This window comes from Helianthus annuus, chromosome 8 (genome assembly GCF_002127325.2).
Source record: "Helianthus annuus cultivar XRQ/B chromosome 8, HanXRQr2.0-SUNRISE, whole genome shotgun sequence".
NCBI classification, from domain to species: domain Eukaryota; kingdom Viridiplantae; phylum Streptophyta; class Magnoliopsida; order Asterales; family Asteraceae; genus Helianthus; species Helianthus annuus.
Genome location: NC_035440.2, coordinates 21016371 through 21032821, shown reverse-complemented (window position 1 = coordinate 21032821; position 16451 = coordinate 21016371). Strand labels below are relative to the sequence as shown.

The 16451-nt window shown below is 39.8% G+C and overlaps 1 protein-coding gene across 1 annotated transcript; it reads right to left on the bottom strand.

The window, feature by feature from the left end:
• Nucleotides 1-15797: 15797 nt before the first annotated feature.
• On the bottom strand, nt 15798-16451 carry LOC110870921 (F-box/kelch-repeat protein At3g06240-like). Its single transcript, XM_022119982.2, has one exon. It carries the CDS (start codon nt 16449-16451, stop codon nt 15798-15800), a length of 654 nt encoding a protein of 217 aa, XP_021975674.1.

The window sequence follows — 16451 nt, the reverse complement described above, 5'->3', positions numbered from 1 at the left end:
CTGGTTACTGTGTTTACTACGGTCCCACTCTGCTTTCTTGGTCCTCAAAACGCCAACAGAGTGTTTCTCGATCTAGTGCCGAAGCAGAATACCGAGGCGTGACCAATGTCGTTGATGAAATATGCTGGTTACGTAACCTTCTCCTTGAGCTTCATCACCCATTATCCAAAGCCACCATTGTTTTTTGCAACAATGTTAGTGCCGTATACCTCTTTGGGAACCCCGTTCAACATCAACGTACAAAGCACATTGAACTGGACATTCACTTTGTTCGAGAACAGGTTTAGCGAGGCTAAGTTCGTGTTCATCATGTCCCTTCTCGATTTCATATTGCGGACATATTTACCAAAGGATTTCCTCATCACTTATTTGAAGATTTCAGATCCAGTCTCAGCATCCGTTCACCTCGAGCTTCGACTGCGGGGGTATAGTAGGCTATAATTTAGGATCTAGATTAATTGTGTAATTATTGTATTTATTATATTCCTAGAATACCTCATTGTAATATCTATATATATTTGATGGTGAATACAAAGAATCTCAAGGGATTGAACGATATTGTCTATCAGAATTTTTGAAAGGTGAAGATGGGAGTGTTTGGCTTGGCCGATTACAAGAGAGAAGGGAAAGGAGATGAAAAGTTTTGAATGTTGTTGGAAAATGAAGGAAGATGGAGTGTTGGATTTGTTATGATTTGTTTATTACACTAATCATGCTTTCTTGCTTCCAACACAACAAATTGGGATGAGTGGGCAAAAAAGGGGACCCACCCCAACCATGAATCACTAGGGGGAAGGGGGTTTTGCATTTTTTTTTCTAAAAAATCTTGATTAAGTATATAAACCTCAAGAACTTTGGTAATTTATATAAAAATTTTTATAAAGTTTTAAGGTTCAATAATTTAAAGTAATGTGACACTAGGTAAACCTAACCCACTAAAATTATTAGTTCGTTGATCGGGTGAAAAATTTGGTTCAAGTCTTGTACCGGGTTAAATATTGACACTGTGTTTTACTTATATAAACCCATGACAAAAATTGTTTTTGCACATGTTTTATCATCCAAATTATTAATCCAACTTTCTGGACTAAAAATTTTAATATTTCTGACACAGTTCTTGTACCGGCTTTGTTGTTAGGTAGTTTACTGAACTAGCTGTTCAGCTTAACACAGTAAGATTTAAGTGCGGATTTTATGTCATTTTTAATACCCGTTACATTATTTATAACAAATAATATATATTTTTAGGTTTTTTCGGACAGTTACTGTTTCTTTTTGCGGAATGCTGTACACTTCCGCAGGTTTACTTTTCTGCGGACTTGGACAATTTGATTTGTGCAGACATATCTTCATGTCTCATTTTTGTCGTGTCAGACTGTACCGCGACTGGTACTGACAAGTTTTGTCTGTTTGCATTTCTGCTGTAAATCTAGGATATAGTTTCTAAGCGCAACGGATTTGTCATCATAATAAGCTATGATTTTTATAATTCCTAGACTTCTAAGACTTAATCAAATAAAATCAAGTCAAATATGTGAAAATAAATAATGTAATAGTTGTTCAGGTTGTACGAATTGTCAGAATTTTGCCGAATGTCACAGTGACAAACAAGTACGGACAACTTGAGAAGTTCTGATAACTTCTAAGTTCACAAGTTCTGATAACTTTGAAGTTCACAAGTTCTGATAACTTTGAAGTTCACAAGATCTGATAACTTTGAAGTTCACAAGTTCTGACAACTTTTAACTCCGGACACAACACTTCACAAGAACTAACTCTTTTTTTAAGTACGGATAAGAACATAATCACAAGTTCTGCTTCTATATAAGTTCGGACCTCAAGATAACCTTTTAAGTGTGAATGGAATTTTGATGTTTCTGATAGCTTAAGTTCAGACTAGCTAATGAACTTATAAGTGCGGACAATTAAGTTCTCATAAGTGCTGACAAGTGCGGACATGTGAATTAAGTTTGCACTAAATGCGGACAAACCACAAATGCTAACAAGTGTAACTTCACACAAGTCATGAGAATAACAAATACAGACATCCAAACTTCTAACACAAAATTAAGTTCACACAGTACCTTTTTCAGATCAAAACACAGATCTGAAACAATCTTGGAAAAGAAGAAAACAACTCAGACGACGAACATCTTCAAAATCCTCAAATTTTCTGCAGAATCTTCACGTCTCCATGATGTTTGGCGGAAACAACCATCAAATCAAGAGCAATGGTGATTCGGAAGGCGGTTATACCATTCCGAATCGGTAACCATGCTCTGATACCACTGTGAAAGCACCGTATCGATGACGAACATTAACATTGCACTTGATTCAAGACATGAAGAACAATAAAAAACACAAAAGATAGAAAGATTTAGAAGATGAATCTCTTTATTAACGAATCAGTCATCACAGATTACATACCAAAAGAGTATACATCATCTACAAGCTGGTTTAGATCACAAAGATCTAAACCGAGCTTTCTCTCCCTAACACATAGTCACTCTCTCTCTAGAAATGTGCACACACTGTTGAGTAATAGCTAGGGTTTGTGAGAGGTTGCACAAAGCTGATCACCCAGATCCATTCTCACTGAGATGAATGAATGTGATGAATTGATACCCAATTCTAACCTATACTCCTATATATATATATATATATAGAGGCAAGGCAAAACCCTAAGTCCTGGCCATAACATGTCCACAAATTCGGACAACATAACACATAAACTGTCTGAATTTAATCAATTAACTCATACTATCCGGATTTAATCAATCACTTTGACTTGCCCTTTGACTTTGTCGAACAGAACTGATAAAGCACTGTTGGTGCACTTGTGTCTGTACTTTGTTTGTGTTCGGTCACGATGTAAAACGATGTTCCTGTTAGTCTTGTAAGTTTGACCAAGTCAACCGTCCTCCTGGTTTGACTTGGCCAAACAGTTAGTATATGGTTGTATTTTGTCTGTCTCGAAGGATGAGATATCGAAGGATGATATAGATCCTTCGATGTGCTCGAAAGTTAACCTTCGATAGTTAACCTTCGATAGATGCAGTTGGACCTCGAAGGATATACCATCCTTCGAGGTATATGTGTATCCTTCGAGAGCTGGATGCTCGAAAGATGATCTATCGAGCAGTCCACTTGATCTTTCGGACAGACTTGCTGTGTTTGGGTATAAATACCCATGCAGTGTGTTCACAAACAGATAGATGCACACAGACAGTCCCGAGAAATAGAGAGCATTCTGTCCAGGAACACACACACACACTAGAGGGTTTGCAAAACTGATTTGTAAACATTGTGCTTGTAACCGGAACCTTTCATTCGCATTAATACAAGTGGTGTTAATCGGTGAATCTTTGTGTGTTTGTGTTTGTGCTTGTTTCATCCCGGTTTGCTCACTAGCTTGGATTCCGCACTTGCTAGTGGGTTAGTATAACAAGGTTAAGGTTGAACCTCATCCTCCTAGAGGGACCTACAAGTGGTATCAGAGCTAAGGCTCTTTACCTTGTTTAAAACCGGGTTTGTTCAAGTTCTTGGTGTGTTTGGACACTTGGTTTAGTACCCGTTTTTGGTGGTTTTCTTGCATTTTTAAACATAAAAACGTGTTCTAAACCTTTCGGGTGTGTTCAAAGGCGGGTTGGGTAACTTAAAACTTGTTTTTAAGATATTTGGTGATTTCAGGCCATAATTCCGGTGGGTTCCGGTGACCGGATTTTCTGGATAAGGTTTTCCTTTTTGGGAATATTTTATTTCAAAATCAAAGTTGGTAGAAAAGGCATGGTCTGTCCATACTCTTTTGCCAAAAGTTGACTTCACCAACCCATCACCTTTTCACCAACCTGTCATATCAGTATCAGTGTGTCAGGAGTATTCGAAGGATATCATTCGACATCGAAAGATCATCTTTCGATCAAGGAAGCTTCGATTGATATACATCTTTCGACCCATCCTTCGAAGTCAGAGTCTTATCCTTCGATCAAGGAATCTATTCGAAGGATAGTTGTTCGAAAGATAAGGATATTTATTTCGAAAGATAAGGATCTTTCAAATTGTGAATCTTTCGAATTTGTGAATCTTTCGAAATCAATCGTTCGAAATTCAACAGTGATCTTTCGAACACTGTTGATCCTTCGAACAAGTGTTGATCCTTCGAACAAGGTGTTGATCTTTCAAGTCTTGTCTGTTTTAACTTAACAAGTTTGTGTTAGCTTGTCTTTTGATCAGGAATCCTTCGGCTACTGTTATCTTTCGAAGATAGTTATAGAAGAATTCATTTTTCTGTCCAAACATGAATCCGAGTTGGTGGGGAACTCCTGCTCCAGACAGTGGAAAATATACAAGTTCAGGTTCCACTCCATCATGGTGGGGTACACCGGCTCCCGACAGTGGAAAGTACACATGTACAAGTCTATCACCTTCATGGGCCGAGTCTCCGGTGTCTACATCTTCACAAGCAAATGCCATATCTTCAAGTCAATGGGCATTAGTATCGAATCAAACTCCGAGCATCCAAAGTATTCTATTGAGCGAAAGCGAAACCGGAAGTTTGAATCGTCCTCCAAAGTTGATGCATCTAAATGAATATCCGGGCTGGGTTGACAGATTCCGTACATACGTTCTTGGTCAAAACACCGAGCTGTGGATACGTTTCACCACAGATTTCGATCAAGCTATAGAAGTTGCTGCTTCAGATACTGCTACGTTTGCCGATCTTCCTGAAGATCAAAAGAAAACGTATGATCTGGAAAAGAAAGCATACGCCATTCTCACTCAGGCGTTAAGCAAGGATATCTACCACCAGTTTGTCAGTTTCAAGACAACTAAGAAGTTATGGGACGGGTTGAAAACCAGAGGAGTAGGGAATGAAGCAACACGTCAATTGCGTCATGATCTGCTCAAGAAAGAATTCGACTGTTTCACGTGCATGGATAAGGAGTCTTTGGGAGACATGACAAGCCGGTTTTATCATTTGCTTACTGAGTTGAATAATTTTGGTGTAGCTACAACTCAAGCTGAAGTGGTGAAGAAGTTTGCTGATGCTTTGCCTCCCCAATGGAGCAGTTTCTTGGAAATCCTGAAGTATAACGGAGTGTTGAGAACTACAAATATCAACGACTTCGTGCAGCTTTTGGAAAACAAGGATCAGGAGGAAACATTAAAGGCGAAGAGAGTTCCATTGCCACAAAATCCAGAAATGTATTATGGAACTTCCAGTACTTCGTCTGCAAGAACCGGTCCACATGCTCCACTACAAACGGCGTTTGTCACAAGCACGGATATGTATGGCAATCCAGTGCAAGTTCCTGTTAAGCCACCTCCCACCACAGACATGTATGGAAATCCAATACAACCACCACCTCCTCCTCCTGCTCAACAACAACGTGCATGTTATGGAGGAACATCATCTGCTGGTCTACAATCAAAGCCAAGTACAGTACAGCTCGACACTTCAAGCTTCTCTAAAGTCAGTGTAGAAGTAGCTAAGGAACACATGGAGCTGCTTAACACAGTAGTGAGCGCGTACTGTGGGTTAATAGAAGGTCAGATTGGCAACATTAATCTGACACAAGAAGACTATCGGCAGATTGATAAAGAAGAGATGGACTTGATGGATATCAAGTGGGCCTTTGCTAGTGCTGTGAGAAGGGCAAAGGATTGGATGGAAAGTACTGGCAGAACCAGCTTGGAGAGTAAGAGAGACACCAAGTATGGGTTCGATAAACAGGCAGTAAAGTGCTTCAACTGTGGTGAACGGGGTCACTTTAAAAGGGAGTGTACAAAGCCAGCACAGCACGGGAACCAAAACCCCTTCAGAAACCAAGGCAACCAGCAGAACCAGAACAGAAACAATGAGCGTACATTGGTGCCTGTCAACAACCAAACCAACCGAGCACTTGCGGTTCAGGTGGATGAAGGTTGTGACTGGTCAATCCAGTTGGGTGGTGATGCTCCCAATGGAACAGCATGTTTTGCTCAAGTTGTGAAGGATGTAGTTCACACCAGTGGTGGAGAATCTTCCGCCAATGGTGGTGAATCTTCTGAGGATGAAGACTCTTCGGGTTATAGCAGGAGTTCAGATGAAGAATCCTCAAGTTCGAGCGATGATCATGTGGGTGAGACATCAAATGCAGCAATCGATGCAGATATTGATGAACTTTTGGAGGAAGCTGCAGCAGAAACTCAAAGAACATCCATTCTGGTGGATCAAGCTGCTTATGCTTCGTCTTCTCTCCATTCAGCCTTTATGGCTAATGTCGACGGTTCATCAAGTCAGGTATGTGTCGATGAACCCACTGTTGTAACTTGTGATGAATGTGATAGGTTGCGTGCTAGATGTGCTGATATAGAGAAAAGTATGTCTGAGTTGCAAGGCAAACATGATGCTGTACAAGCAAGTTTGTTTGACTTGCAAGACAAACATACTACAGTGAATGAGAATCTGTGTGACTTGCAAAGTAAGCATGAAGCTTTGCAAGAAAAGTATGATGTGACTTTTATCCACAATCAGAAATTGACTGTGGTCCTTTCCAAATGCACTGAAGCCAACATGTTTTACGAAAACCATGAAAAGGAATTTAAGTCAGTAATCGAAAAATTAAAGAAAGATAAAACCGAACTGACAAAAATGGTTTCTAGAAAACAAACTGACATAAATTTGTATATATCTCGCCTTGAGACTATGCAAAAAGAGATGGCTTGTGTAAAAACGGAAAGTGAGGCAATCCAACTCAAGTTAGATAGTTATTTGAGTTCTAGCTATGTGTTGGATCACATCATTGATGTCCAAAAGGAGAAAAGGGACGTCACGTGCATAGGCTATAAGAATTGTCCACCACCAGTGAGACATAATTATGATGCCATGCCGGATGAGGAGGACAGGGTGTTCTTTGAACCATCTGTGCCTCTAGATGTGAAAGAGTTTGCAGCAGGACTCGGATACCAGAAAGAAGTATCCTCAGATCCAGATGGGTCAGCAGATACATTTGTAACTGCTGAACAGAATCAGGATCCTCCAGTTGTGATTGAGGATGCTGATTCTTCTGATGATGAATCTGATGATGCTGTCCCAGCAAAGTCTGATGCGGTAGCCAAAAATGAGGACATACCTCTCGAGAATCATATTCTTTGTGATCCTCCTGCAAAACCCGCTAAGACTGTTGCAATCGAGTCCTCGTCTGAAAACGAGTCGGAGAGTGTGAACTTGCTGTACACTCTTGTTGGTGATGATAAGATTTATTCAGACAAAGATTTTCCTATTAAGAATGTTAATCAATCCTTAATCAGTAAAGTCTTTGAGAATTCGACTAGTAAGTTTTTGGGAAAGACAGGACCACGTGTTACAGTTACACAGTGTCCTCCTATTCCAAAGGATGAAATTCGAAAACAATATGGCAACAAGAAATTACCAACAGTGCAGAAACAGCAAAATCACACCAAGCCAAAAGCAAAATCACCGGCTCAAACTCAAAAGAAGCCGAATCAGAAGAAAAACAAGAATGTAAACTTTGTGAAATCGACGGGAACGGACAAAATTGAAACGTTTGAAAATAAATCTAACTTAGATTTTGTCAAGAAAGCCACTGTTCTGAAAAGAAATGAACAAACCAGTTCAAAGCCTAGTACCTCGGGTTCACAAAGTTCAACATCATAGGCTAAGCGATCACATGATACTTCGGGGTTTGTAGAACGAAGATCATGTTTTGAGTGTGGAACAATTGGACATATAATTCGAAATTGTCCATATCTTCATAAACAAAAAGGAAAAGTTGATGTTCCCCGTGACCAAACTGACCGTAAGCAATCTGTTTCTGTAAAGCAAGATCCCCGCCTTGTAAAAGAAAGGGAAAAGAAACAAAAACGCCAACAGGTCAAGAAAATTGAAAAGGCAATTAAAACCGATGTGGTTAACAAATCATCTGTTTCTGTCAAACCAGAAAATTCAAAAACTTCAGACAACCATGAAGTTAAAATTTTAAAGAAAGACACTGGTAAAACAAAACAGACCTGGAAACCAAAATCGGTTACTGAATCAGGGGGAACATCACAATTCACCAACCATCAAAGACAAGAAGTTATTGTCATTGATGAAAATGGAAGACCCAAGACCACAATGGCTTGGGTCCCCATCTCCAACTAATTCATTTGAGTTCATGTGCAGGGTGTTCCAGGAGGAACTATCAGTAGTCATTGGATTGTTGATAGTGGGGCATCCAGGCACATGACAGGCGACATGAAGCTTCTCTACGACGTCAAATCTATTAGAGGAGGTTATGTTGCTTTTGCTGGAGATAAAGGTGGATATATTACGGGTGAAGGAATGATATCCAACGGGATTGTCAGCTTTGACAAGATCAACTTTGTGCAACAACTTGATCACAATCTTCTTAGTGTTTCTCAAATCTGTGACAAGCAGTTCTCAGTACACTTTGATGCTAATGGATGTTATGTGCTGAAGCCCGGCTTCAAAATTCCAAAAGAATGGATTCTCTTGTCAGCTCCAAGGATAAATGATTTGTACGTCCTTGATATGAGCCAAGCTATTACTACGTCTGCACAAGCAACTTGTTTCGTTTCCAAAGCCACAGAAAAAGACACTATCTCTTGGCACAGACGAATGGGTCACATTCACTTACGCAAAATGAATCATTTGGTTTCAAATGAATTGGTGAATGGTGTTCCCCTCAAAAATTTCCATCTTCAAGACGTCTGTGTTTCGTGCCAAAAGGGAAAACAAACGAAGAAGAAGCACCCTACAAAGAAGATCAACACGGTGGCAGTTCCTCTTGAACGTTTGCACATGGATTTGTTCGGTCCTGTCAAGCACAAGAGTATTCGGGGTGATCAATACTGCCTCGTGATAACTGATGATTATTCAAGATTTTCTTGGGTGGCGTTCATGGCACACAAGAGTGAAACCTTTGGCATTATCAAAAACTTGATCATTCAGATTGAGAATTTGTATAAGTTAAAGGTTAGGCGGATACGTAGCGACAATGGTACTGAATTTAAAAATCATGCCATGGCGGAGTTTTGCACTTCAAAGGGTATTCTTCATGAGTTCAGTGCAGCTTATACTCCTCAACAAAATGGCGTCGCTGAACGTAAGAACCGCACATTGATCGAGACTGCTAGGACAATGTTGGTAGAGTCGCAGTTACCCATTCCATTCTGGACTGAAGCTGTGGCCTCTGCATGTTACACATTGAACCGAGTTCTTACAGTCAAAAGACATAATAAGACCTGCTTTGAGCTTCTTCAAAAACGGAAACCAGATTTGTCTTATCTCGAACCGTTTGGAGCTCCATGCACAATCATCGATCCTAATGGAAAGTTTGGGGCAAAAGCAATTGATGGATACTTTCTTGGGTATGCCACCCCTAACTTACGAGTCTGGAATCTAGAGACTAAAAGGGTTGAGGAATGGTCTGAGGTCAGAGTACAAAGGCACACTTTGCCAGTCAAATGTCCTGGTCAGCCTTGGATGTTTGAGTACGATGACTTTTTCAATTCGATCAATGTTGAAGCCATTGAAGAAAGTGCTGCGGCAAGGATGTTTTTCGAGAGTGACAATGCAACAGTTTCACCGGTGGTTCGTCCAATTCTTGTCAATCAAGAACCATCTTCGGTGAACAATAATACTCTCGAAAATGAGGATTTTCATGATGCAGCCGAATTGAACGAATCATCAGAGGATGATGAATTTCTAGATGCAGATCAAGAAGCTCCAACAACAGCAGTTCATGGTACTTCAGAGGGTACTCCTCCAGTGGATACCCATAGAACAGCTGAAGCAACTGCATCATCCTCTTCGTCAATTCCGGGCATTGATTTAGTTGTTGATCTTAATCTCAACAACCTGGGTATAAATATTCCAGTTCCAGATAATCCAGAAACAAGGATTCATAATACCCATCCTCAACAAAACATCATTGGAAATGTGCAAAGTGGCATTCAAACAAGAAACATGTTGCGGAACAACAACAATGCAGGCTTGTATGCGGCTATTAGAGAATCCGGGCAACAAAACGATTGGTCTTTCGCGTGTTATGTCTCACAGGAAGAGCCAAGAACTTGGAAAGAAGCCTTGAAAGATAACTCTTGGGTTGAAGCAATGCAGGAAGAACTGCAACAATGCCAGAAGCTGGGTGTCTGGAAACTCGTAGAGAAACCTGCTGGATACAAGAAGATTGGTACCCGTTGGGTTTTCAAATGCAAAAAGGATGTCCGCGGAGTTGTTATCCGAAACAAAGCACGTTTAGTCGTTCAAGGTTTTCGTCAGATTGAAGGGATCGACTACAACGAAGTCTATGCACCTGTTGCACGTCTGGAAGCTATTCGGATCTTTCTGGCTTATGCCTCATTCAAAGGATTCAAAGTTTACCAGATGGACGTCAAAAGTGCATTTTTACATGGTGCGGTTGAAGAAGAGGTGTATGTCGAACAGCCTCCAGGTTTTGAAGATCCTATCCATCCCGATCGGGTTTGGTTGCTCAACAAAGCTCTCTATGGTCTTCATCAAGCACCGCGAGCTTGGTATGCAACCTTATCACACTATCTGCTGGAGAACGGTTTTCGTAGAGGTCTTATCGACTGTACTCTTTTCATCAAAGAACAAGATGGAGATCTTCTTCTGGTACAGGTATACGTTGATGATATTATTTTTGGTTCTACTAATGATGTCTTGTGTAGGAATTTCGAGCGCATTATGCAGGATAAATTCGAGATGAGTGCTATGGGGGAAATGACCTTCTTCTTGGGCCTACAAGTGCAACAAACTGAGTCTGGGATATTCATCCATCAGACTAAATATGTTGGCGACATCTTGAGCCGGTTCCAGATGTCTGATGCAACGCCCATTGGTACCCCATTGCCAACAAATCACAGAATTACTCCAGACTTGAAGGGTGAAGCTGTTTGCCCCTCAAACTACCGCGCAATGATCGGATCTCTTATGTACCTCACAGCATCAAGGCCAGACATAATGTACCCAACGTGCCTACTTGCCAGATATCAAGTTAACCCGAAGGCCTCACATCTTGCAGCTGTTAAAAGAATTTTTCGTTATTTGAAGGCTTACCCTGACACCGGTCTGTGGTACCCTAGGGATAATAACTTTGAATTGGTCGCTTTCAGTGATTCTGATTTTGGCGGATGCAAAATCGACGGAAAATCCACAACGGCTGGATGTCAGTTTTTAGGAAATCGCCTAGTCACATGGCAGTGCAAGAAGCAGACATGCGTCGCTACATCAACATGCGAAGCTGAATACATTGCTGCCTCAAGTTGTTGCTCCCAAGTTCTGTGGATCCAACAACAATTGCGGGATTACGGTTTTGAATTCCTAACTACTCCTATTTACGTTGATAACTCTGCTGCCTTACAGATCACTAGAAATCCTGTGCAGCACTCAAAGACCAAACACATCGAAATCAAATATCACTTCATACGTGATTGCTTTGAGAAAAGGCTAATCGATGTTGTTAAGGTCCACACCGATGACCAACGTGCCGACCTTTTTACCAAAGCATTTGACAAATCAAGATTTGACTTTTTATTATTGGTACACGGCATTAAGGTCAAGCAAGAGTAAAACCAACATCTGAAAATCATTTTTGTAAATACCTTTGTGTTTTAAATTTGTCTTAGTTTATTGATTTTAGGGGGAGTAAATCCAAAATCTGAAAATCCAAAAACATCGAAAAATTTCAAAAACACAAAAACAATAGAAAAGCAAAAATGAGTTTCCTGGCGAGCAAAAGAGAAAATGATAGTACATCAGTGGTCTATCCAAACCTCTTTAAACCTTAAATGAAAAACGATAAGCAGCTCTATATAAGATGTATCGGTAGGCTCACAATCATTTTAAAGTGTGCAGGGTGATATAAATCTTAAAACGACTAATGATCAGGTGGGAACCATTCATTGGCATATGGTCTTAGTACCGAAATTTCGTTTGATAGATTGTCGAGGTTCTGAGATATTCGGTCTTTATGCTGCTTATCATCTGGGTATCATGGTTGTATCTTTTACCGAAAAATAACGGGGACGCAAGTCTAGATCTTCCATGATACTATACAAACGTGTACATATTACATACTGCATTCGACCTCAATAAGTGATAAACAATCACATGTCCAAATCAAATAAGTGATAAAATATCACATTTATCCGGGAGTCAAGTTCGTCTCTCTGCTGTACGAAAGTACTGACCTGTTCACGGACTTGCTCATGTGCCCTCATGCATATGAAAATCAAGTTCCTCATCAATAAGTGATTATATCACATAGGGCTTGTTTTCATTCAAAATAAGTGAGAATCTCACATCATATACGGTCAAACAGATGATAATCGGTATACTCACCGGTAAGATGAACCCTCGTGCATACCTTGATACGGGAATGTGTCGTGATGTGGATGAACACCGGTCGGTAAGTATAAATCATACCTTAACGTATCCCCTCGCCATGATTACATCTGATAAGTTGAGCTTAAGTGGACAACAATACCGATAATTGTTATAGGATGCTTATCTTAATATTAATTAACTGAACAACAAGAGTGTTTTGGCATGACCGTACACTGATATGATTCTCTTACCCTCGAAACTCGAAAAAAGAATGTCTGTATATATTTATTTACTGCTTTCAGTTCTTACATTTCAAATATTAAAAATACCAAAAAGATTTTAGGTGTGTTTTAATATAAACTTTATAAAAGCTAAAAAGATTTTATTTCTACCTTATTTTCGATCGTACGATGTTGGAGCTCGAGTCTTCGTTACCTGAAACCTGACTGAAAACCGAATTGACTAAATCTTCATAAACGGTCGAAATTTGCAAAGTTTGAAAGTTAGAATTTAAAATTGATAAATTTGTAAAACTTTCAAACGGTCGGACGGTGTTTGATTGTGACATGGTCATTCGCGTGTTATTTGTTTATGTTAACTATATTCCAAGCAGTTGTTCTCATTACGCGTTTAGATTTCTTGCATGTGCAGATTCTAAAGACTAGGAGAACATGGTCGATGACAAGCTTCGGAATAAAGACATGACGTAAAGGCACTCAAATGATGAAGATGTTCGAGTTGCCGCTGACCATCATCAACACCACAAGGATCTTAAGCTTTGAAGATCAAGTCATTCACGAGCATAACTCAAGGGGGAGCTTATGTTAAGGGGGGAGTTTGTCAACACACTTCCTACATGATACGGGTAGTTTGTTGATACACTTTCTGCTTTCAAGACGTGAAGACTTTGAAGATCCTCCGACATTGAAGACGTAAAAGGACATCAGAGTCTTGAAGACATGAAGATCAATGATGATCAAGATCGAGACAAATCTGCATCCATCAAAGATCGTGACAAAGCTACAGCCAAGGGGGAGTTTGTTGGTGCACTTGTGTCTGTACTTTGTCTGTGTTCGGTCACGATGTAAAACGATGTTCCTGTTAGTCTTGTAAGTTTGACCAAGTCAACCGTCCTCCTGGTTTGACTTGGCCAAACAGTTAGTATATGGTTGTATTTTGTCTGTCTCGAAGGATGAGATATCGAAGGATGATATAGATCCTTCGATGTGCTCGAAAGTTAACCTTCGATAGTTAACCTTCGATAGATGCAGTTGGACCTCGAAGGATATACCATCCTTCGAGGTATATGTGTATCCTTCGAGAGCTGGATGCTCGAAAGATGATCTATCGAGCAGTCCACTTGATCTTTCGGACAGACTTGCTGTGTTTGGGTATAAATACCCATGCAGTGTGTTCACAAACAGATAGATGCACACAGACAGTCCCGAGAGATAGAGAGCATTCTGTCCAGGAACACACACACACACTAGAGGGTTTGCAAAACTGATTTGTAAACATTGTGCTTGTAACCGGAACCTTTCATTCGCATTAATACAAGTGGTGTTAATCGGTGAATCTTTGTGTGTTTGTGTTTGTGCTTGTTTCATCCCGGTTTGCTCACTAGCTTGGATTCCGCACTTGCTAGTGGGTTAGTATAACAAGGTTAAGGTTGAACCTCATCCTCCGAGAGGGACCTACAAGCACAGTTATCCGACGAGAACTATACTTACATTGATGATAGACGAGCTCCTGGATAGACCCATCGGGCATGGAGCCATTCTCATATCTGCAATTGACTTGAAATCAGGCTATCACAATCCTTGTGAAACGATTACCAGAAAAAAAGCCTTTAGGACTAGTGAAAGAATCACACACATTCTTTAATGAATGAAAGGTTTCGCGTATGTTTGCTAAATGCCAGACTGACTAGCTGTACGATATCTAAATTTACAACATTAATTGGGTGTTCTTGTTAGCCACCGTCATATAGTTCTAGCCGATATGCAAAAAGTAAGTTATACACCAACCTACAGGATTTAGTCAAATGACAAAATATATATTATACTTGGTATCCTGATTGAAGTCTCGCCATCAATGGTAATAATAATAACACCAGATGTAATGGTGTATGCCACCACTAGGCGTCTCTCGACGACCGGTCTCACGGCCAACATGCGGGAGGTAAATCACTTGTCCTAGGGTAAACCAGTGGTTGTGGGGATTTGATCCCCAAACCTCCAATTACCATTGAAGCACTATTGTTGGGACCACACCAAATATGTAGGGATCAGTATGCATAGGTTTCATACCACACTTTGTGAAGGAACATAAGAGATTTTATAGGCCTTTGACAAAAACAGTTGTAGAAAACAACTTTGGTTGGGGCCAAAGGAAAGTTTTAAAAGCTAAAATGAGCTATGATCAGAACTATTAATAACTGAGATGAGACATGTTCTAGGACATGAATTGGGAACAGTACTCCAGTAAAAGAGGGTGACCAATTGCATAATCCAATCAGTTGTTGATGATCAAAACACGCCTGAAGTTCGTATTTGAAATATAATTGCTGGATATCGTTTTTACCATTCAAAATGCGGCCAATGCCTCCTTGGCCAGAAATCATTTTATTTTAAGGAGCAAGGCACATCAAGTTTTTTCTTAAAACAGAGACTAGTTACAGAAGAACACTAAAGATGGTTGTCCACATTGATGAGATACACTTTTGGCAAAAACCCAATTAATAAATCGGCTGTATAACAACAGATTACAATTAGGGAACAAAAATTCCATATCAACCATAGTCTAAAATTAGGGTACTAAGAGTGGGTCAACGTATGTTTAATGTATCTGAATGTATCAAGAATACAATTTGTTAAAAGGGAAATTTATGAAAATGTCATTTGACCAACGTTCTTTACGAAAATGTCACGTTCATGCGTCCGTGGACGGACTCATTAGTTGCTCATTGCAAACCTTAACTTAATCTGACTAATAAGCCACATTGCAAACCTTAACTTAATCTGACTAATAAGCCACCAGCTAATATGGAAACCACTTTTGGATGAAAATGTCTTATACCAAAACAAAAACCTGAATATCGATGTGATTTGTAACTACCACCATTACGTTGAAAAAATAACAAGTATCCTTAATTAATACAAAGCTAGACAGTTGCTAACTTATCAGGGGAAAGATTTATAAAAGCAATAAAGATGCACCACCAATGTCATATATGGATGCAGAAAAGCAAACTGAACCAGAATATCGAACACATCATATATGCCAACAATAGATAATCTTTATGTAATGAAGGCACTAACAATTGATACTTGATCCAAGACTAAATTAGAATCACACATTGTATAATGCATAATAGTTGTAAAAAAAAGATATAGTCATGACGACGAGGACCATTCTTGCTGCTTCAGACCTTATTGACAATTCACCAATCTGTTATGAGTTTACCGAAATTTGCAACGAACATATGGCGCAACTGTTGTTGATCCACTCTATTAGCAGGTGCTATCCACACAAGACTGTCCACATAAGGAACAATTTGGACAGTGCCATAAGAATATCTATTTATATCTATAACCTTGAAGGATTTAACCTTGGCAGCAATGTGATCATACAAAGCTAGACTATCGTCATCGCCTTGCAGAATGAACTCATTACTTAATGTGATTCCAATCGGAACTACGTTACCACTAAACTGTGACAATATATGGTGTTTCACCCAAGATTCAGCCACCCCATATTCATTCATCACCCAAACCTCAACGCCGCCATCTTTGATGTCGCCATCTTCGATGTACGACATCACACATAGTTTACCATCCAAATCTCCCAAAACCTGCTTCCTCGGTTCCTTCTTATTATTTGCTATGGAATCAGGAAGATAAATCTCACTGAATGTCTCAGTAGCCAAATCAAATGCTATTATTGTTTGCTTAGCTCTTCGGGAAACAACATTACAAAGCCAATGAAGACGACCGTCATGACCATCATTCCCAGTAATAGAAACATCTTCATCCGAAAACCGAACAACATGCGAAGGAAACCTGTCATTGATTCTTTTCCAGGAGCCTTTTCTCAT

Excerpts from the sequence above, each read along its gene's own strand:
- LOC110870921 (XM_022119982.2), bottom strand. The coding sequence starts at position 16,451 with ATGAGAAAAGGCTCCTGGAAAAGAATCAATGACAGGTTTCCTTCGCAT.